At 44.4% G+C, this 22,680-nt stretch overlaps 4 protein-coding genes across 4 annotated transcripts; 2 read left to right on the forward strand and 2 right to left on the reverse strand.

Annotated features, from left to right (window-relative positions):
• The first annotated feature begins 203 nt into the window (after positions 1–203).
• Positions 204–1,865, forward strand: LOC120902700 (enoyl-[acyl-carrier-protein] reductase, mitochondrial). The gene is made up of 2 exons (XM_040311674.1): positions 204–568; positions 633–1,865. Exons 1-2 carry the CDS (start codon positions 334–336, stop codon positions 1,490–1,492), a joined length of 1,095 nt encoding a protein of 364 aa, XP_040167608.1. The 5' UTR covers positions 204–333; the 3' UTR covers positions 1,493–1,865.
• A 15,191-nt stretch (positions 1,866–17,056) lies between these two features.
• LOC120903096 (SET and MYND domain-containing protein 4) lies at positions 17,057–19,560 on the reverse strand. Its single transcript, XM_040312316.1, has 4 exons — positions 19,509–19,560; positions 19,385–19,437; positions 17,877–19,311; positions 17,057–17,788 (listed from the first exon to the last, which is right to left on the reverse strand). Exons 3-4 carry the CDS (start codon positions 19,280–19,282, stop codon positions 17,428–17,430), a joined length of 1,767 nt encoding a protein of 588 aa, XP_040168250.1. The 5' UTR covers positions 19,283–19,311; positions 19,385–19,437; positions 19,509–19,560; the 3' UTR covers positions 17,057–17,427.
• Positions 19,561–19,748: 188 nt separating this feature from the next.
• Positions 19,749–22,604, forward strand: LOC120903097. The gene is made up of 2 exons (XM_040312317.1): positions 19,749–20,294; positions 21,432–22,604. The coding sequence occupies exons 1-2, from the start codon at positions 20,186–20,188 to the stop codon at positions 22,433–22,435; spliced, it is 1,113 nt and encodes a 370-aa protein (XP_040168251.1). The 5' UTR covers positions 19,749–20,185; the 3' UTR covers positions 22,436–22,604.
• Positions 20,432–21,211, reverse strand: LOC120903098 (U6 snRNA-associated Sm-like protein LSm8). Its single transcript, XM_040312318.1, has 2 exons — positions 21,098–21,211; positions 20,432–21,027 (listed from the first exon to the last, which is right to left on the reverse strand). The coding sequence occupies exon 2, from the start codon at positions 21,015–21,017 to the stop codon at positions 20,730–20,732; it is 288 nt and encodes a 95-aa protein (XP_040168252.1). The 5' UTR covers positions 21,018–21,027; positions 21,098–21,211; the 3' UTR covers positions 20,432–20,729.
• Positions 22,605–22,680: the final 76 nt, after the last annotated feature.

The raw sequence follows: 22,680 nt of genomic DNA on the forward strand, positions 1-22,680 counted from the left end.
CAATGGCAATATATGCAAAAGAGATGATTGACGAAACAGACCTCGGAGCTGTATGTATCATAACAAAGACTCAAAAAAATGTAAAAGGTTCTAATTTACCCTTTGAACGCATTTCCGTCCCACTTCCAATACGCACCAAACAGCTGTTGCGTACATGCCGAATGCGTGTTGTGATGCGCGGCCGTTATGTCACAGGCAGGCTGTCAGTTGACAGCTGACAGCAAACCACACACTCGCAAGCGGAGAGCAAAACATCAACACCGTCCAACAACGGAATCGTTCCTCCTTTGTGCAATTGCGTTTAATTGCAGCAGCAAATAATCAACAGACAAAATGGCCCAACTTGTGAGACAGCTAGGGAAGGCCGCGGCCGGGTCAGCACATCTATTCCAACTGTCCGTACGGCACATGAGTGTGATGGCGAAGGTGCTGCGGTACGGTGAGTTTGGTGAGCCGGCAAAGGTGCTGCAGCTGCAGGAGGAATCCGTCCCGGACCCGAAGCAGGGCGAGGTGCTGATAAAAACACTCGGAGCGCCAATCAATCCGGCCGACATTAACACCATTCAAGGTAAGCCTGGGTAGTGATGGTAGCGTCTAGGTTGCTTACTAATCGTTCTGCTTTGGATCCGTAGGAAAGTATCCAGTAAAGCCGACCTTTCCTGCCGTCGGGGGCAACGAGTGCGTCGGTGAGGTGGTCGCTATCGGTGGCGATGGTAGCGGCAACAGTCTGAAGGTGGGCGATCGCGTTGTACCGTTCGCTACCGGGCTGGGCACCTGGCGTTCGCATGCCATCTACGCCGCGAACCAGCTGATGAAGGTGCCGGCAAGCGTCGGTGTGCCGGAGGCGGCCACCATCACCGTCAATCCGTGCACCGGCTACCGGATGTTGAAGGACTTTGTTGCGCTAAAACCGGGCGACACGGTCATACAGAATGGGGCGAACTCGGCCTGCGGCCAGGCCATCATTCAGCTGTGCCGGGCCTGGAACGTGGAGTGTGTCGGGGTAGTGCGCGATCGGCCCGAGTTTGCGCAACTAAAAGACCACCTGAAGGGGCTCGGAGCGGCCGAAATACTGACCGAGGAGGAACTGCGCACGACGAAGCTGTTCAAGGACGGCATCTTTCGCCGGCCCCGGCTAGCGCTGAACTGTGTCGGCGGCAAGAGCGCGCTGGAGCTGGCGCGCCAGCTCGACCAGGCCGGCGTGATGGTGACGTACGGCGGCATGTCCCGCGAGCCGGTGACCGTGCCGACGGCGTCACTGATTTTTAAGGATCTGCGCTTCGTCGGCTTCTGGATGACGCGCTGGACGAAGGAGCACGCCGCCAGCCCGCTGCGGAGTGAAATGTTCAACGAGCTGTTCGGGCTGATCGATCGGGGCGCGCTGAAAGCGCCGGCACACGAGATGATCCCGTTCGAGGAGTACAGCGCGGCGGTAACGAATGCGCTCAATATTCAGGGTTTCGTTGGGAAAAAGTATATCTTTCGGTTTTAAGGGATGCGTGGGTGTGTGTTTGTGAGAAGAAGGTTGAAGCGATACTGCACAAGTAGCTGATCCGGTTTAGGTGGATTGTTTTACTGCGAGTTCAGGAGAGAGTTGATAATGATACAAGAATTGCGATCGCTTCGATCAGTGATTGGCATGTGATTAAAACATAATCGTAGAAATTAAAAAGTAAAATGATTTTATTTTTCAGTGTTATGTTAGTGAAGAAGGACTTTTTTAATATCTCGAAAAAATGTAGTTAAAATCGCAATGCCATTCGTTCTGTTGTAGTCTATATTCTTGTTTTTATATTTTTAGTGCATGTGAAAGATTACGATAGTAGATAGTAAGCATTTAAATATAAAATGCCATAAAATACATAGAAATATGTTAAACGAGCTTTTTCTTAAAAGTGACATGAGAAATTGGGCACAAACGCGATAAAAAATGCAGCTGGAGAGAAGTTGCTTTTTCACAGAAATGACACCTTTAAAAAGTAATGTTTTCTACAAATTCTATTAAATAATTACAATCTATTTTTTTAAACTCTGTATCTTGATCCATTTTACTCAAGTTTTACTGCAATTTGATTACTCTTTTTTTATTTGAATTTGCATTAATCACGTCAGCTGAGACGCGACTGTTACTCAAGATAAAAAAGTTATTTTAACACAATTTATTTTCTTACAATGATGTGTAATGCAGTCAACGACTTCTTGCCGAAAAACTGTACCATTTTTCGGTGGTTCTTGGTTTGTAGCTTTGACCAGGCTCCTCCACCATGTTTCACAGCATTTCTCTCGCTAGCTCCAATTCGCAAGCACGATCTCCATTCAACAAAATTCCGTTTTAATTTTGTAATATTGTATTGAATGTCATCCAAGCATCATAACATAGCTTTCATCATAGTACAAACGTAATTTACAAGATAAATACTTTATGGTTGGTATACTGTTTAGATGAATGATCGATAGTTGGCCAAACAGTTTCAATCAGCAGTTGGAACGGAAAGTTGAAATCACTTTTTTTCTGCAGAGTCTAAAGTGATATGAGAGCGATGAGACGGCTCTGTTGACTTACGATCGTGTACTCTCCCCTGATCGTCTGAGCCTCCCCAAGCGCCACAGATTAAGCTTAAACGACTGGAAAATTGAATATCCATAGAAAAAAAATGAAAGCTCCACAGCTTCATTGGTTTGATCAATAGATGGCGTATTAAAACTAATCATTATATTGCTATCCTTTTCTTGCAATGTGTTTCGACAAGTTTCATCTTATCATGACCTATATAGCCTTCTAACTTTCCGAGCAAAAATCTATATGAATGGTCGTATGGTCAGATACGTGGGTATCAACACCAACGACCATTACTCAAATCTCACTTGCCTCAGTGTTGGTGGTTTCCGTTGGAGTTTAGTATTTAAACAATCGTATCGCCGTTCTGGTTCTAGCGATGCATAACTTCAATGCGAAACCATACAACAGTACAGAGGAAATGAGAAGGCTCTCCTCCAAGCGATGAAGCTCCACTGGTTGGGGTATCCCACTAACAGAGAGAGAGCGCCACCAGCTTTTTTGCTATTTTTAGAATGCATGAGTCGTTTGCCGTCTGCTAAACGAAGACTTTCTATATTCCGTTTAGGTAGAGAACTTGAGTCGTTTAGAAGCCGTTTAGTGGTCGTTTAGTGGATTTGTGGCACTTGGGTCTGCGATGAGAGTTGCTGAGACAAAGTACGGAGAAGAAGCTAAACACAAAATGGATTGAATTTTGTAAGCAGTAATGCTGTAGCCAAGACCTATTTAATTTATTTCCGAGATTATTATTATATAAAAACCAAGGTGTTATAAATGACAAGGTGAAGTTGTTCAGAGCAAAATGACATTTGATATCGCTCGCTACCTCCCTCACAAGAACGTTTATGAGTTTCATGAGTGCTTGTCGCAGAAGAGTGGTGAGTCACCCTGTGTGGTTCTCGTTTATTGCCCTTTACTTTTGTTATATTCTTTGCGCGTTTCGCTCAACGTTCATTCCCTTTTTCGTTGGCAGCAGTGCAAGAGCATGAACATGCCGACTCTCTCAGGTTGCTGTGCAGGTCGGTTGATTCTCTCTCGCAGCGACAACTGGAATCATGAAAAACATGCTTACCCTTTCTAATGAGCGACCTGATTGGTAGGGGCAATAAAAAACTTGATGGAACAAAAGATTTCAATGAAGAGAATGTACTGGGCGTCTCCATCGCAGTGTTGTTTCGTTGGTAACAACTACAGAAAATAGATGGCGGACACTCAATCTACATCCCACTGCCACAATAACTTCCTTTTCGATAGATCCATATTCAACGGCCACTACTGGACATTGCTTGTACCACTACTGGAGTTGATTTACAGTCCCCCTTAGGCCACGTTAGACCAGATCGACGACTGGATCAGGGGAAGCGAGACCTGTCAGAGATCGGGCGTCTACATAGATGAGAGGCTTCAGCCAGGGACCGAGCTTCCTGTCATATTTTTGTTCGTTACTTTTACTAATTACCAATCATAATAAATATTTCACCCATTTGAAATCCAATTAAATTGGACAATGCGTGTCCATTATGCACAAAATGCGAAACGTAAAGTAAAGGTTAAAGCGAAATAAATGGAAACGAACGGGAGCAAAGGAAAATTAAAAGGCAGAGTGACGGAAGTGTAATTAAATCGCACAAAACGATGACTCCATACTTATTCCCTGCTGTTGCATTTGTGCTCTTCCTTACCGTGTGCATTTCTTATCGGTGTAACTACCTACGTGGTCATGGTAGTGTAATGGGTTTGGATAATGTTACGGTCGCCATGTAATGCGATGATCGTACAACTGTACTTCGAGTACCGTCGCGTTATGTCAGTTTTTACTGACATGAGCCGAGGTAGATTAAAACTTCGTTCGAGCGGACTTTTCGACACTTGATCGTCCAGGCGATCATAGAAACCTTTAGGAGGTTTCCCTTACTGGAAACGTTGGAGTTTAGAGGCCTTACCTTGGGCAGGGGGACATATCTAAACTCTTTAAATGAGAACTCGATAGATGTAGGATGGGCAAAGTCCTATCCTGACAGTCCGAACGAATCTGACCTGCCATGATCGGAGTTGGTTTTATTTATACTCAAAAGAAGTTAAGGGTTTCTCACATTTGGTTCCGGGTTGTATGTTGAAAAGTTATTGTTTTCACTCAGCTAGTTACGTTTGTCTTTTGTTGACAAGAACGATGGTTCTTGTCACTAAGTTCCTGTTTTGGGTTATAATGCATAAACTGTTCCTGCTTATGTTGTACGTTTCGGTTGGTTCTGTTAAGTGTGTCACAATTGTTTATGTTGTACGTTTCGGTTGGTTCTGTTAAGTGTGTCACAATTGTTTTTATATGAACGGTGTGGCCTGAGCTCTTCCGGGTGTGTATGGTATGATCTGATTTACTGAATGTGTTATAATGAATGTGTTACAATGGTGTGGTTTGGCTTTCCAAAGTGTGTTACAATGTGTCTATAGCTGATAGTGTGTATTACAATATGTTCTGTATAGCAGATATGCTACAGTAGCTTATTCATGTTTTCGAGAATGATTTAGTACCACACAACTCGATAGCTAGTCTATACGAGGTTTGAGGCTCGTGCGCACCAGGTATGGGATTAATAGATGAGAAATCTAGCGCACAATCAACTTACTACAGTCTCAGTCATTCAGTCTCATTCCCTTCGTGTGGCTGTTCCGCTCTTAGAATCATTTCGCGTTGAAGAAAAAGACGCGTTCAATACCTTTTTGATCTGAATGAGGCTTCATAGCTATCTGTCGAATGGTAAAACTAATTTGTTATACATAGAGATATAACATAGATATATGTTATACATAGAGAATGATGCAAGAATACATCGTTTAGCTTGTTTTCTGCATCTTCAAAGAGAGTCATGATATATGGTTAGATTATCTATATAGTTATAATTATGTACAATCAGATAATGAGTACGCTATAACAACTCCACGGAAAGCTGGAAACATCTCACGCCCAACAGTCTGTGGCAGCAGAACATGACCTTGAACGTTGGTCTTCGGGAGCTTGTGTTCGGAGTCTTCGGCATGTTTCAGTCGTTGTCATAAATCATATCACCAGACCGCACAGAGACAAACTGACGCACCGACAGTGAACTTAGCACGGGATGAATCTGTGCATTGCACTTATGACGAGCAAAAGCGAACCATGTCACTCATGGAAATAATTGAAAATCGTATCGGCTATTCGTTTGATGTACCTTCATATCAGTTGATTTACCTTCACGTGAGCCTCGGAATGATTTGGAGTTGGAGAGAGCATTTTTTTGCTTTGAATTGTTATTACCTTTTCTGCGATCGTGTACTGCGTTCACCGAACTTTAAGAGCGCTTGAATACCTTTAATCTCCGCAATGCTTTTCTATTGATCTCTGTACTTCCAGCCACACATACAGTGGTAGGTATTCACTGAAACGGAAGAGAGAAAGGCAAAAGCGAAGCAGTGACGGAGGAGTCATAAAAGTGTCCAGAGCGTCGGGTTCACGCTTATTCCCTGATGCTTCTTTATACCTCTCCCTGGTCATGCGCATAACTTTTTCGCGCTGTGGTGGGTTTCCTTCAAATCTTTAGCATATCTATGATCTTGTTCGTGTTGCAGGCTCTACATGCATAGCCTATACTCCCAAATCCCAGTTGCAAATTCCGCAATCGTTTGGACATTCCATTAAATTCTAGTCTGATTGTATCTGCAATAGAAAATTGAAAAGAAAATTACTAAAGTAGCAATGCGCATAGAGATTTGCTAAGCAATATGAGGAACGATAAAAATTGTGATTATGATAAAAAAATATATACTAGGACACGTTATCCCTGTTATTCCAATGTCGAGTCCCGATGAGCCTGGATTAACGGCGTTCTGTATAAGTGATTTTGTTCCTTTCTCTACCGTGTTTCATGGGGCACCCGAGCAGTCCTCGTCGAACGATGTGATGTGAATAGATAGCCAGCGTCGGTGTAGTAGACGAAAATCGTCGCTAATCGGCACCATCAATGAATTTCTCTTGAAGATCTGGTTGACCCAAACAATAAGAGACATTATCATGGGGCGAGAAAAGAGCAAAAAAGCAGAGCCAAATGTCCAACGTGCCACAAATAATAAAGTCCAACGTTGCATACATTCAAGAGCCACCTGGGAGGTGCCGGATACTTTTATTGTTCTTGCGCCCTTCCTTTTCGCCGTCTGTTCCGAAGCCAAATGGAACTCGCTGTGTTGAGGACGGTAGCTCAAAGCGAAACGAAACACATCTTTCGCACATCACTCTGGCCATTTGCTCCATTGCGCTAGCCTGGTCTTTGTCATATCGCGGTGAAGAACGAGTCGTGTTCAATAGCTTTTTAATCTGGATGAGGCTTCACTGCTGAATATCGGAATGCAATGGTAGAACTAATTTGATGTAGATCATGCTGCATGTTTTATCTGGACTGTTACAATTACCAATGGTTGTGTTATCTGCACTCTTACCCATCGTTAAGCCCACTTCCTGGTGATCGTAACTCATTTATCGCAAGATTGTCCTTTTGGTGCAGTGATATTTGATGCTTCTATTCTTTGAATAAATTGCTTTCTTTGCTGAATTGCCGATAAGCTTTCAGTTACTCATTACAGCTTCCAGATATTCCAAGGTAAAGAAAAGATTGGCATACTGGGTACGCTTTAACTACTCGATGGAAAGCTGGAAACCTCTTCCGTCCAACAGCCTGAGGCCATTGCCTTGACCGTTGCTCGTCTGAAGCTTGCGTTTGACGCGTTGTCATAAATCATATCACCAGACCGCACAGAGACACGACAATGCGCCGCCCGTGAACCCACCGCGGGAACGAATCTGCGCAATGCACTTATGACGAACAAAACGAACCGATTGACTCATATTGGACTCATAAAATCCGTTTGTCCGTTCGATTTGCTCCCTTCTGCATGGGCGACCGTGTGGAGATTTTATCGCCTTTTCATCTTCCTTTCCATTCTCCGCTGTTTTGCTTGTCGGTCCGTTTGTCGGGAGAAGAAAAATTAATAAGAACTTCAGTTTAATTTAATTCCAAACAGTGAGAAACGGTATCCTTACTTTTACAAAGCAAAAGCTGAGCATGTATGTGATGATCTTCATAATTTGATCTAGAACTTCTGCATGTGTGATACCATTGATCTGTGTTCTCCTCGTTCACCATTCAAAGCTTTTGTGTTTTGTTTCTATTTTCTCTTTCTTTTGTTTTCTGCCAATTTTTGAATGAAGCTGCAAAGCAATAAACTGAGACGTAAACATAATTATGACAAAGCGAGTGGCGACGAGAGAAACCTCCTCGAGCGCATCACCGATATCTCTGACGGTTCGTTGCATGATCGCTTGTTTGTCCGACATCTAGACATGCTGGAGCCATCGGAAACCGGTTTGGATGCGAAGCAGATGAAGTGGTCAGCTCAAATCGCTATGTTTAGTGATATGTTTTACTCAGCAATTAATAAACACTAACATAGCACACTAATAGCTTTGAAAAATTAAAAAAAAACTCGTATCTCTACTGGTTTAGACTTTATCGGAGGTTCGTCGCTTTATCACGTTTGGTGTCATCTAATCGACTATTGGTTCATGGAGCATCCAGTGGTGCAGCAGGTCTCCCTTTTTCATCTATTTATTTGTCTTATTGATTCATTTTAACTGGAAACCAATGAATATTTCACCAAACAAAGATCAGCCATAGTTTATGTAGTACGTGTGATATAATGAAATTGTGATACTCTAAAACGGCATAATTATGGTACAAGAGATGGAAAACTTTATTGATATGAATAATAAATTACATCTTTGTTTTTGATCTTTGTGATTTATTTATTTTAGTTAAAACATGTAGAATCTGTTCATGACAAACGCGCTTTATGAGACCCAAGGCATGCTCAAATATACAATTGAACGCCGACGCCGTCTGGTGATTTGCTGGCGATTTGGCACAGGATACTATCTAGCCCCGCGGGCAATTATGATGATAAAAAATAAAAAGGAACATAGGATAAGGAACATAGGAAAGAAACAAGCCGCAATCCAGTCTTTGATCATACGCATTTCGCACATTGGCATTTAAATTGGGACCTGTTGTCACCTTCGATCGATCTGTAGAAAAAAAAAACAGTATGAGGTAAACTATTCGAGGTATACTAGTCGAGCCAATTCGAGCACCGCTTCCCTCAACTTACCTGTAATCAATCGTAAGCTGCATCCCAGGGCAGAGGTGGTGCTTCGCTAAGAAGCTTACCGTTCCATTCTGCGTCAACTGGTACGCTAAATTAGAACTACACGCATGGTTTAGCCTGCTTCCCGTGGTCAGCAGCACCAGCGCGTACCGAGTCGACGTTTTGTTCTGTGATTCAACTGCCGGATTTGCATTGGAACGGTGCAACGGCAGCACATTGGCAGCGGCAATGTGCATGTGTCGCACAGTGAGCTCAGCAATGATGGGCAGCAGTCCGGCCGGCAGCTTGTTCTGTTCAACAAGCAGCTTCGCCAACGAGACCGCGCGGAGTCCATTTTCCGTAAGCGCCGCTCTGGTGATTTGTCGACGATTCGTGGCTAGATGATATATCCTAGCGTACTGCTTACAGGGACTTTCTGGTGCATCTCTTCCGTACAGTGTGCTGTGCGAGCTTGGTGTGAAACTCGCTAGCAACGAGCGTACGTACGGTTCGAGTTGATCAAGTTGGCCGGCAAACATGTTGATGACACGACACGTCAGCCGTACGGCGAGATGCTCCAAAGTGGTAAACTGAATACGAAGACAAGCTAGTATGGCACACTCCAACGCGTGGTATTCGTCATAGGCGCGGTTCCGGCACGTGTTAGAGCAGTACAGGGTGGACGAGCAGGTGGGACAGGGAATGAGCACTAGTGGCACGTGTGCTAGGCAGTAGTGACATCGGAAGTACCGGTCGGCCACCAGCAGCCTAACGTAAGGCCGCTCACACATAACGGTGCTGCCCCGATTGCATCTTCTCTGTGGCGTTAGAAAACGGCCACACTCGGGTAGTTCTTTGCACAATACATTCGCGAAGCAGTGCTGGTAATGAACGTCATGTTGCGGCGAAGGATTGATGATTCCTGACCGTCGATCACGCGCGGCACGGCTCAATTCCTGGTACAACTCTTGGTACAGAGGGTTCAACAGGCCACCGACCTCGTCCACTTCCTCCAAATGCCACAAGTTGTACATGCAGTAGAAGTCTTCACGGTTGGCGTATGCGTGCACAGCTCGCTGAAGGTACGCATGTTTGAGCCGTTCTGAGCGAGGCTCACTGTAGGCTATAACCTGGTTTAGTTTGAGCAAAGAGTGACTGTTGAAAGTGGTCGGAATTCGTTCGTACATCCGCAGCGCAAGGTCGTTGTCCTTCTTGAACCAGCCAGTGCTAAGTAGCCACTGAGTGTCCAGCAACACCATGCGCTGTTGAATTATGAACTCAACTAGCTTTCGATCGTTGCGGCAGCTTCGTGATGCGACTAGCACAGGCACTGCTTCAGCTTCGGTTTCCATAATATAAGCTATAACAGTCACAAACAGCCACAAACAAACAAGTGAAAGCACGGTTTGGCTATCTTGGAGTCTAAAAGCGCGGTGGAACTTCAATTTGAAGGAAATTGGTAGACACACGTGCGTACCACAGCGCGGCTCGACAATGAATGAAGTTTGTACGTTCCTCCTTTGTACAAATCCTTTTCGCAGCCCTTGGCCAGTGTACTTGTGTTGGGATCCGCAACCGCACGAGAGCGATGCAATTCGCCAAGAGAGGATCTCGCGCATTCCACTTAGCCTCCCTTGCAAAAAACTCATATGCAAAGCGGGGTTCAGCGAGTTCCTGGTACGTTGATGTGTGCCGGCCGCTTAAATCTCTCGCATTAAACATTGATGTTCTCTCTCACTTTTAGACGCAGACTTTGTCACGAACGAGAGTAAACGGAGTTTTGTGGAATTGAAGGTGGAAATGCCGTGGATGTAGAAATATGTTCAGGCACCGTTCAAGGGTGCAACGAGTTCGGGTCGACCCGAAAGATCAGTGGGTGCGAGAAATCATAAGCAACTCCGACCCGAGGGTGCAGCGAGTTCGGGTCGACCCGACTGATGAGTAGGTGCAAGAAAGCATAAGCGACTCCGACCCGTTGGTGCAGCGAGTTCGGGTCGGGTATTGAACCTACCTTGACTCGACTCGACCCGAACTCGCTGCACCAACGGGTCGGAGTCGGTTATGCTTTCTCGCTTTTTTTCTCTGTTAGCAATCGGAAGTAACGTTTGACGGCCCACCAGTACCGATCGAGTCTGGAGTCTGGAATACACCATCCATTGGGATTTTCATATTTCGACTTTTGGATTCGGATTTTTGTTGAAATTAAAGTACACAACGACGTAGTTTGAGAGTAGTTTATCTTTATAAGCAACTGTTTCTTAAATGCAAAAAAAACTGTCTCTGTCTCAAAACTGTCTCAAAAGATATTTCTGTCTCTGGAAAGCGTAACGACCTCTGAAGCTAATTCTTATGGTTTGCAATGTTAATACTTAGTACTTATTTATTTTAACAAATTAAATATTAATAAAATAGACGCGTTCACGAGACACGCATAAAAGATGAAGAGGTCGATCCCGGGCCCTTTATTCCCGAACTTAGCCGAGCAGCGCCGAGCTTAGCCGAACGCGTACGTCAAGCCCTTGTCACGTGGCGACAGGGTTGAGTAGCGGTGCTGCGCTCAGTTTCCCAACACTAATTGTTGCCAGTAAACCCAGAGAAAAAGATAGAGCGAGAGAGAGAGAGAGAGGGTTTTGCATCTCTCATTTAGATACTCGTTACAGCCTCTCACAATGAACTCCTTTGGCAGCCGGATGACTCCTTGTAAAGGATGGAAGACACTGTTCCCGTCGTGCACTTGCGAAAAATCCATTGCCACTCCACTCGCAAGCTCGAAGTGCCGTCTTCACAGCTCTCGCTCTTTCGATGAACTTTGATTTTGGTGAGAGTCTCGCGATGAGTCATTTGCAGTTGAAGTGAGCAATGCAATTTTTCCTTGATTTTTAGATCACCTTTTTTGCGATCGTGTATGGCGCCGATGTACTGGCGATCGTGTGTACTGGCCAATCGAGTGCGTGATACTGATGCTGCAGATTAGGGGTATGCAGAGAGCCTAGTTCAAGTTTATTGCAATTATTGATGTAACATTTCCGTGGGACTATCGCTCACTATCACTGTTATAATGCAGATATGCTTTATTCCCATATGTACAAAGATGTTTGTTCTTCTCATTGTGCTGGATCATTCTGCTGTACTGAATAACAAAATAAAAAGATTAATCCAAATAAATTTTAGCAGATCAGATCAAACTTATTTGTTAGGCGAGCCACTTATTAACATGAACAGCCTTTCGGGGACCGCAATATCTAATTCGAACATTGAGGGTAAAGGTGTTCCAATATATCGCGGGCTACAAACACTCATCTCAGCACATTTCATCCACACTTACGTTGGTAATCGATATTGAAGCGAACCAAAGAAAAAGATAGTCAGTGACGAAAGGGTCATAAAACTGCACATAACGACGGCACCACGGATCACCCTGCTACTGCATGTGTGCTGCCCCTTGCCGTGCGCACGACGATTAGAGACCCGTGGTGGGTCTCTTTCAAAACTTTAGCATTTCTATATCGTGTTCGGGTTGCAGTCCATACACTCTCAGTAAATGCAAATTCTTCCACCGTTTTGACGTTCTTTAAAATACATTGAATTCATTAAATGTGCAATAGAAGATAAAAAAAACTAAAGTTGGTAGCCTGGTAGCATAGCAAATTTTCACGATCCCTAAGATCACTATTTATGGGGTGAGCATGTGTCATTCGCGACCATACATCGGCATTGAGACATTCACGACGAATGCACAAGCACATCAAATCGATAAGAAAAATAAGAAGAAAGGTCTCACTTGCAGAAATACACCCCAAACACGGGTATTCTACGGATGCTTCACTATTTCCCGACTTTCTTGCTTCTCTTCCCGTGTGTTTCTCTTCCCGTTCGTTATTCTTATTCTTTGCCAATGTCATCGTAACCGGTTTTGCTTTCCGCGCATATGATAACTGTAGTGATGACTGCCGCGGCTCCATTCACTAATAGCGCCAAGGTAGGATCTCGGCTCTATTGGAACTGAAGCTGACCCGTGGGTGTAATAAATTCCCCTAAACCATACGACTAAACATAGCGATTAGAGCTGATCACTTCATCTGCTTCGTATCCAAACCGGTTTCCGATGGCTCCATCATGTCTAGGTGTCGGACAAACAAGTGATCATGCAACGGACCTTCAGAGATTACGGTGAAGCGCTCGAGGAAACTGAAGCGACTTCGTCATAATTATGTTTACGTCTCTGTTTATTGCTTTGCAGCTTCATTCAAAAATTGGCAGAAAACAAAAGAAAGAGAAAATAGAAACAAAACACAAAAGCTTTGAATGGTGAACGAGGAGAACACAGATCTATGGTATCACACATGCAGAAATTCTAGATCAAATTATGAAGATCATCACATACATGCTCAGCTTTTGCTTTGTAAAAGTAAGGATACCGTTTCTCACTGTTTGGCATTAAATTAAACTGAATTTCTTATTAATTTTTCTTCTCCCGACAAACGGACCGACTAGCAAAACAGCGGAGAATGGATGCGAAGGAAGACGAAAAGGCCATAAAATCTGCAACCGGGCGCGTGAACTCGCCTCCATGCAGAAGGGAGCAAATCAAACGGACAAACGGATTTTATGAGTCCAATATGAGTCAATCGGTTCGTTTTGTTCGTCATAAGTGCATTGCGCAGATTCGTTCCCGCGGTGGGTTCACGGGCGGCGCATTGTCGTGTCTCTGTGCGGTCTGGTGATATGATTTATGACAACGCGTCAAACGCAAGCTTCAGACGAGCAACGGTCAAGGCAATGGCCTCAGGCTGTTGGACGGAAGAGGTTTCCAGCTTTCCATCGAGTAGTTAAAGCGTACCCAGTATGCCAATCTTTTCTTTACCTTGGAATATCTGGAAGCTGTAATGAGTAACTGAAAGCTTATCGGCAATTCAGCAAAGAAAGAAATTTATTTAAAGAATAGAAGTATCAAAATATCACTGAACCAAGAGGACGATCTTGCGATAAATGAGTTACGATCACCAGGAAGTGGGCTTAACGATGGGTAAGAGTGCAGATAACACAATCATTGGTAATTGTAACAGTCCAGATAAAACATGCAACATGCTCTACATTAAATTAGCATTCCGATATTCAGCAGTGAAGCCTCATCCAGATTAAAAAGCTATTGAACACGACTCGTTCTTCACCGCGATATGACAAAGACCAGGCTAGCGCAATGGAGCAAATGGCCAGAGTGATCATGTGTGAAAGATGTGTTTCGTTGCGCTTTGAGCTACCGTCCTCAACACAGCGAGCTCCATTTGGCTTCGGAAGAGACGGCGAAAAGGAAGGGCGCAAGAACAATAAAAGTATCAGACACCTCCCAGGTGGCTCTTGAATGTATGCAACGTTGGACTTTATTATTTGTGGGCCGTTGGACATTTGGCTCTGCTTTTTTGCTCTTTTCTCGCCCCATGATAATGTCTCTTATTGTTTGGGCCAACCAGATCTTCCAGAGAAATTCATTGATGGTGCCGATTAGCGACGATTTTCGTCTACTACACCGACGCTGGCAATATACCCCATGGGTATATCTATTCTGACGCAATCGTCACATCGTTCGACGAGGACTGCTCGGGTGCCCCATGAAACAAGGAGGGGAAGGAACAAAAAACGCTAATACATTGGGATGCCGTTTATCCAGACTCATCGGGACTCGGTTTTGCTCGAATGGTACAATAACACGGATAATGAGTCCTATTATATTTTTTTGTTTTAAATCATAATCACATTTTTTATCGTTCCTCATATTGCTAAGCTCATTGCTTTCAATTTTGTATTGCAGATACAATCAGACTAGAATGTAATGGAATGACTAAACGATTGCGGAATTTGCAACTGGGATTTGGGAGTATAGGCTATGCATGTAGAGCCTACAACACGAACAAGATCATAGATATGCTAAAGAACTAAAGGAAACCCACCACAGCGCGAAAAAGTTATGCGCATGACCAGGGAGAGGTATAAAGAAGCATCAGGGAATAAGCGTGAACCCGACGCTCTGGACACTTTTATGACTCCTCCGTCACTGCTTCGCTTTTGCCTTTCTCTCTTCCGTTTCAGTGAATACCTACCACTGTATGTGTGGCTGGAAGTACAGAGATCAATAGAAAAGCATTGCGGAGATTAAAGGTATTCAAGCGCTCTTAAAGTTCGGTGAACGCAGTACACGATCGCAGAAAAGGTAATAACAATTCAAAGCAAAAAAATGCTCTCTCCAACTCCAAATCATTCCGAGGCTCACGTGAAGGTAAATCAACTGATATGAAGGTACATCAAACGAATAGCCGATACGATTTTCAATTATTTCCATGAGTGACATGGTTCGCTTTTGCTCGTCATAAGTGCAATGCACAGATTCATCCCGTGCTAAGTTCACTGTCGGTGCGTCAGTTTGTCTCTGTGCGGTCTGGTGATATGATTTATGACAACGACTGAAACATGCCGAAGACTCCGAACACAAGCTCCCGAAGACCAACGTTCAAGGTCATGTTCTGCTGCCACAGACTGTTGGGCGTGAGATGTTTCCAGCTTTCCGTGGAGTTGTTATAGCGTACTCATTATCTGATTGTACATAATTATAACTATATAGATAATCTAACCATATATCATGACTCTCTTTGAAGATGCAGAAAACAAGCTAAACGATGTATTCTTGCATCATTCTCTATGTATAACATATATCTATGTTATATCTCTATGTATAACAAATTAGTTTTACCATTCGACAGATAGCTATGAAGCCTCATTCAGATCAAAAAGGTATTGAACGCGTCTTTTTCTTCAACGCGAAATGATTCTAAGAGCGGAACAGCCACACGAAGGGAATGAGACTGAATGACTGAGACTGTAGTAAGTTGATTGTGCGCTAGATTTCTCATCTATTAATCCCATACCTGGTGCGCACGAGCCTCAAACCTCGTATAGACTAGCTATCGAGTTGTGTGGTACTAAATCATTCTCGAAAACATGAATAAGCTACCATGACCACGTAGGTAGTTACACCGATAAGAAATGCACACGGTAAGGAAGAGCACAAATGCAACAGCAGGGAATAAGTATGGAGTCATCGTTTTGTGCGATTTAATTACACTTCCGTCACTCTGCCTTTTAATTTTCCTTTGCTCCCGTTCGTTTCCATTTATTTCGCTTTAACCTTTACTTTACGTTTCGCATTTTGTGCATAATGGACACGCATTGTCCAATTTAATTGGATTTCAAATGGGTGAAATATTTATTATGATTGGTAATTAGTAAAAGTAACGAACAAAAATATGACAGGAAGCTCGGTCCCTGGCTGAAGCCTCTCATCTATGTAGACGCCCGATCTCTGACAGGTCTCGCTTCCCCTGATCCAGTCATCGATCTGGTCTATCGTGGCCTAAGGGGGACTGTAAATCAACTCCAGTAGTGGTACAAGCAATGTCCAGTCAGTGGTTGTTGAATGAGGATCTATCGAAAAGGCAGTTGTTACGTGAGATGTACATTGAGTGTCCGCCATCTATTTTGTGCAGTTGCGTCCAACGAAACAACACTGCGATGGAGACGCCCAGTACATTCTCTTCATAGAAATCTTTTGTTCCATCAAGTCTTTTATTGCCCCTACCAGTCAGGTATGCGTGTTCATTAGAAAGAGTACGCATGTTTTTTTTTATGATTCCAGTTGTCGCTGCGAGAGAGAATCAACCGACCTGCACAGCAACCTGAGAGAGTCGGCATGATCATTCTCTTGCACTGCTGCCAACGAAAAAGGGAATGAACGTTGAGCGAAACGCGCAAAGAATATAACAAAAGTAAAGGGCAATAAACGAGAACCACACAGTGTGACTCACCGCTCTTCTGCGACAAGCACTCATGGAACTTATAAATCATCTTCTGACGGAAGTAGAGAGCGATACCAGGGATGAATGTATGCAAGCTATTGAAATTGAGGTTTTATATAATAATAATCTCGGAAATAAATGAAATAGGTCTTGGCTACAGCATTAGTGCTGCCAAAATTCGATCCATTTTGTGTTTAGCTTCTTCTCCGTACTTTGTCTCAGCAACTCTCATCGCAAAGGCTCAGACGATCAGGGGAGAGTGCACGATCGTAAGTCAACATAGCCGTCTCATCGATCTCATATCACTTTAGACTCTGCAGAAAAAAAGTGATTTCAACTTTCCGTTCCAACTGTTGATTGAAACTGTTTGGCAATTATGAAAATAAATGTCATTACCTATAAATTAATTTTAGCAGATTCACGTTATCGACATTTTCTATTTTTTTTTAGATTTCTTTATTTTTGACAATTTGAAAAACCGGGGTGCTTTTCTCTGATTGTTTCATTTATTTTCAAATTAAACAAATGCTTTTCGACTAACAAGTAAACAAAATTATAAACTATTTAAAGATTTAATTTAATTTCTTTTAGAGTTCAGTTCATCACAAAAAAAGGTTCGTTTAGTGTTCTAATATAAGGCATACTATCGCTTATTCTATCGCAATATTCTTCAAATACTATAAGAATCTAGCTATATGAGTGTAACAATTTTAGAATTGAAATATAGTTCAACAATTTTGATTCTCTCGTTTCATTGGAGATCCGTCGTAAAACTATCATTAAATGATTGCGAAATTTTCTTAAATTCCCCTAAACGGGCAGTACATGAGAATCACTTGTTCAATTTTCCCCCCTCTAGGGGTTGCAGTATTTATAGTACTCAGCACTTTCCGACGTCGGCATGTAAAGGATTTGAAATGCGCGCAAAAACAGTTCCTGACACGAGCAGGTTTCGCTCCGCGGATACTGATCTCCTATATCGTTCAGGTAGCGCCGCAGCTTCGGCAACAATTCGGCCGCCTTATGATTCTGATGCAGTACCAGCTCGGCGTGGAGCGACTGTGTATCTATCATACCGTACCGGGACGAATCGATAGCAGGAAGCTCGAAATACAGCGGATAATTGTTCACGCACGCCTCACATTCACAAATGAACCGGTACTGCTTCAACAGTTCCGTCTTTCGTTCCTTGCGAGACATCAGGCAGTGATGCATACTGCAAAAAAAAAAGTGCAGAAGAGGGAATCAAATTAAAATATCTCTACCTCGAGGCGATGGCTACCTTCTCATCCATCCAGGCTTACCCATAGTTGTCGTAAAGCTGTCCACCTTTGGCAATGGGACGCGTAACTAACACTGCGCACCGGCCGTCGCGCAGCGTGATGCGTGTCACGTTGGGAGCGCAAGAATGGTTCAGCATGCTCAGTATCGGAAAGCAAGCGGAAACGTGGTTCTCCATCTCGTACACCCGCTGTTCCGGCTGATACTCCATGTAGTGCAGCGAATGCATATTAACCGGCCCCGTCTGTAGATGGCGCAGTATCAGCTCATTCAGCAGCTCCCGTACGTTATCGTTCATCGCGCACAGCTCGCCTAGCTCGGGGCAGCGTTCCTCTAGCAGTCGGTAAATGATGGTAGTGTAAAACACCCGCACCATACGATCCTTGCGATCGCGGGTACGTTCGTTCGTTTCCAGCACGTGCACCGTGTCGTAAATGTCTTTCGCGCTTGCGCTCGTCCAGTCCATGGTGAACGCGTTTACCTTCGCCTTCTCTAACACCTGCAGATGCTCCCACATCGCCTGCAGATCGTACTCGAACGCACTGATCGCGGTGGTGACGGTGCGTAGGGACATTACGGGCAGCTTGGTGAAAATGCGCCACATATCGCGTATTATTGGGCACTCGTACCGGTGGTACTGTCGGGCGGCTTGGCTCGCGCAGCTGCCAGAGCAGTACATGGCCACGGTACAGTTCTCGCACGGAAGCAGCGTAAAAATGCTCTCCCGGTGACAAAAATCACACCGCACGTGCCGATAAATGTCCCGCAGCAGACGGCTAAACGGCTGCTCTATTATTACGACATCGCCGGCCTCCAAGTTTCGGTTGGTGGCTACATACCGGCCAAACTGTTCGCTTTCGCTCAGCTCCAAACATTGCGCCACTTGCGGCACTGTTTCGTACGCGTCGTAACTTAGCTTAAGCTCGCTATCACATAGTTTGCTATCATCACTGGTGTCGCTGCTTGCTCCATTAGTTGACTTTTCGCTACCCTTGTTGGCCGCATCCTGTAAAGCTTTCTTCGCGTCCTCCTCCCGTTTGGCCAACTTTGACGCCAGGTGCTCCGGATAGTTGGATTCCCGCGCCAGCCGTACGTTCCGCAAGCATTCTTCGTACCGATGCAGCTCGTAGCAAATGAACGACCGGTTCGCGTACGCTATGGCCCTTTCCTCCGAACCTTTCTCGGAGAAGGCGATACTTTCGTTGTAGCATTTAAGTGCTGCTACGTATCGTTTCACTTTCAGCAGTTGATTGCCCTTGGTGCGCAAACTTTGCGCCTTCGCACTGTTTTTAGTGTCGCGCGAAAGCTTGAGCCGATCGTGGTAGGGAGCGTCCCTGAGTATGGATTCATAATCAAGCTCTGCCTCTTTCTCCCACAGCTGCTCGAACAGCTCCCAGGCGCCGAACTTTTCCTCGAGCGAATCACTCATGCCGGATGCCGGAAACCGGGAACGATTGTCTGGGAACAGACGGGGAAGATCGATTTTGTGACACAACAGTCCGGGGTGATGTAGCGGATGTTTCTTATTTACCTGAACAGAATAGTGTCGAAACACGCGTGCGTGAGTGGGAAAAGTTTGGAGAGCTGTAATGTAATGAGCACAATCAATGCGAAACAAGAAATGAGTTTTTACCATTTATAGAAGTGGAACGAACCGTGCCGTATCGTTCGTGGAACTGTGTGTTGTTGTTTTGGGTAGGAGCAAAGCAAAACGTCATCCGGTGCTGTCAGAATTCAAAATGCCGGTTGCGATGATCATAACAAGGAAATTTAATTTAAAATCATATAAAAACTACAATTAGCTTACCAAAATTGAAATGTTTCATTAAGTATAGTAAGATATAAATTAAATATAATGAATTAATGAACTGTGATATGAAACAAATTGATAAGCAAAGGCTCTCCCCGTGTATGCACCTCACCAGTAGGGAATGTTATCGAATGCAAACATTTATCACAAGCAACAGAAGGGATACACATTATTTGGGCGCTTGTTGAACTGTGTCACATCCGGTATCTGGTTCCACAGAGTGTACACGAGTGTTCAAATATACACCCGTTGCCATGGTTGCACCTTGTTGTCAACAAACAACCGTTGCGGCACCCGCAACCGTCTCGCTGAACGCCTCTGTGAGTGTTGCCAAAACAGGAATCCCGTCGGGTCGATGGATGCGTATTGCTAAAAAGTTTTCGTGTCAGTGCCTTACTGACCTGGCGAACATTCTGAGTGTTAGCGGAGCAGAGTTGAAGTCGTAAAGTCGTTTCCCCCCGGACGCAAGGAGCCCGCGCCGCTTTTCTTGTTTGCCAACGCACATTGCTCCAGCCGTACAGAATGACCGTGACAAACATTTTGATCATACTCAATCTCGGATGTGAAATGCTGTACGTGATCGATCAGCGACTGAAGGCCCAATCTATACCGCTAGACAAATCGGCACAAGGTAAGAATGGGGACAGTATTGCTCAAAGAGGGGCCCATTTACCCTTTGCCATTTTGATTGGCAGGTGTGAGAAGGCTTGTCCTGTGCTTTGGTTGGCAACCTACTGCATCATTCCAAGCGCCATCGGCACAAGCTGGTTTGATTTGTTTTAAAACTGTTTGTTTTATTTTATTTCACACCATCAAGCGAAACAAAATGTCACCACCGCTTGGGCACATTTTGTTTGCCTAGTTTTGTATTCCTGCAAAACTAGTTTTTCCAGAGTTCACCCCATACAATCCTTATCGTCTTAAATTCATGTGCTTCCATTACACATTTTCCATTATACACAATTTAACAAATCCAAGAGCGTTTGGTTTTGGTTCGAGTACACACATTCGCTGCGAGTGACTGAGCGCAGCAGCAGCGATCCGCACCCACTGCCCCGATCCGGCCTTAGTGCACCACCGGTTCCAGCGGCATGCCGCGGATGGTGCTAAAGTCTAGCTTACTGTCGACGCTCTCGTCCAGCTGCCCGATGATGGCAATGTTATCCCCGCGGATAATGTGCAACCCGAGCACCACCTGCTCGATGCCGGCCGTCATCGAGTAGACGCGCTCGTGCGATTCGTCCAGTATTACGTTGACGGTCTGGTCGAATCCCTTGAGCGTGCCGACAAAGTTGCGTCCATCGGCAGTAATTATCGATACCGTATTGTTGACATACGACTCCAGACCGGACATCGTGAAGGATCTGGGAAGGAAACACAGTGAAACACCGTTTGTGGGCAACAATTTCAGCGAGCAGGGGGCGAATTACTTACCAGTACCGCACCGCAAAAGTCTTGGATATTCTGGATTTGTTATTGCTGTAAACAAGAATGCTGTTTGTGTTTGATTTTGCGGGACAATGAAAAGAGGTTAGCTGTCAGGGCACAGTTGTCAACAGTGTGAAATTTAGCCAGGATGAAATATTTCACGCGTGAAACTTTTCCATGCGACCTTTTTGCTTTCCCAAGCAACAGTGCAGCAAAAATTGAAATGTAACGCATGTAACACTAATTTTAGTTTTTTGTTTAGAAACTTTGTTTTGTCTACAAAGACAAAAGGATTTTTTTGGGACTCTTAAAATAAAATGAAATGTGTCTTTTTTTTCAGTACTACGTGAGATCACCGAAGTGCTACTCGATCCCAAGTTTCTGCACTACATCGCCACGGCCTACCAACAAAGCATGCTGACCGTGCAGCAGTGTCGAGTACTGCTTACCGACATTGCATGCTGTTCGCTGATGCGGCTCGACATCAGCTCGATGGACAAGCTGTGGGATCTGATGGTCATGATATTCAAATGGCAAATGTTTATTACCAACAAAAACGCCCAAATGTTGCTCGATCTTACGTTCCGCCATCTCGACGGAATAGGGCGCTTGATACCGGAGATGCGCAAGCAGATACTTATCGACAATGTGAAGAAATCGCTGCTCGAACTGTGGGAACCGCTGTGCGAGGACGAGCAAACCATCGTCCATCGAAAGGTGTACAAATGGCTCAAGCCTTACAACACAAAAATATCCATTCTCATACGCATGGGATTGCAAAAATCCACCGGCGATTTTGAGCCCGAACCGAAGAACAACATTTTCTACAACTACTACATCAACAACATCGGCGAGAACATTTACTCCAAAACGGCGAACCTAGCGGCACTGAAAGCGCAAAGCGATTCCATGGGTACTGCAAGCAGCTCCAGCTCTGATATGATAACGGCCGGGCACGAGATCGATACGCTCGTACAGCAATTGAACATACAGCACGACCCAACGGATGATGCTGCGAACAATGCGACTGCTACCGCACAAACAATGCCTCAGACGACATCCGTACACGGTGGGCTGAATGAGATAGTCATTGCAGAAGGTACCAATAAAGAGCATGACAGGAGCCCATCGACGGCCCAGCTTAATGGAAAAGAACCCAATTCCGGACAGGAAACATCGCCGGATGATGTCAACCACTCTTCCAACCACTCGAAGGAAAGCAATCTGGATAAGCTGATGAAGAAAATAAAGCTCGAAAAGGAAGACTTTATAGTGGCCGATAGTGGAGCAATTGACGCAAATGCGGAGCTGCTAAAGATGTTTGATCAAAAGTTAGATCTTTGAAGTTGTTTGAAAATTTGAGGCAATTAAGATGATCTTAGCAATATCTTAGTGGTTTGTTTGTGGCTGAATAATCTAGTCTTTGCATGTGATGTATTTTCGTAGCGGTAGCGTATCGTAATTCTAAACCAAAACATTTAATCCGCAAATAAAATAAAACGTGTTGTAGTGTACGGAACAAAAACTGCTGTAATTTGTTTGAAAAGTTGTAAATAATGATGCTCACAGCACACAGTAAATTTTCCACA

Source organism: Anopheles arabiensis, chromosome 3 (genome assembly GCF_016920715.1).
Source record: "Anopheles arabiensis isolate DONGOLA chromosome 3, AaraD3, whole genome shotgun sequence".
In the NCBI taxonomy this organism is placed as follows: domain Eukaryota; kingdom Metazoa; phylum Arthropoda; class Insecta; order Diptera; family Culicidae; genus Anopheles; species Anopheles arabiensis.

Coding starts and splice junctions, on each gene's coding strand:
- LOC120902700 (XM_040311674.1), top strand. CDS start 334: ATGGCCCAACTTGTGAGACAGCTAGGGAAGGCCGCGGCCGGGTCAGCA. Junction 569..632: donor CGACATTAACACCATTCAAG/GTAAGCCTGGGT, acceptor TTGGATCCGTAG/GAAAGTATCCAGTAAAGCCG.
- LOC120903096 (XM_040312316.1), bottom strand. CDS start 19,282: ATGAGTGATTCGCTCGAGGAAAAGTTCGGCGCCTGGGAGCTGTTCGAG. Junction 17,789..17,876: donor CAGCTTTACGACAACTATGG/GTAAGCCTGGAT, acceptor TTTTTTTTGCAG/TATGCATCACTGCCTGATGT.
- LOC120903097 (XM_040312317.1), top strand. CDS start 20,186: ATGACCGTGACAAACATTTTGATCATACTCAATCTCGGATGTGAAATG. Junction 20,295..21,431: donor GCTAGACAAATCGGCACAAG/GTAAGAATGGGG, acceptor CTTTTTTTTCAG/TACTACGTGAGATCACCGAA.
- LOC120903098 (XM_040312318.1), bottom strand. CDS start 21,017: ATGTCCGGTCTGGAGTCGTATGTCAACAATACGGTATCGATAATTACT.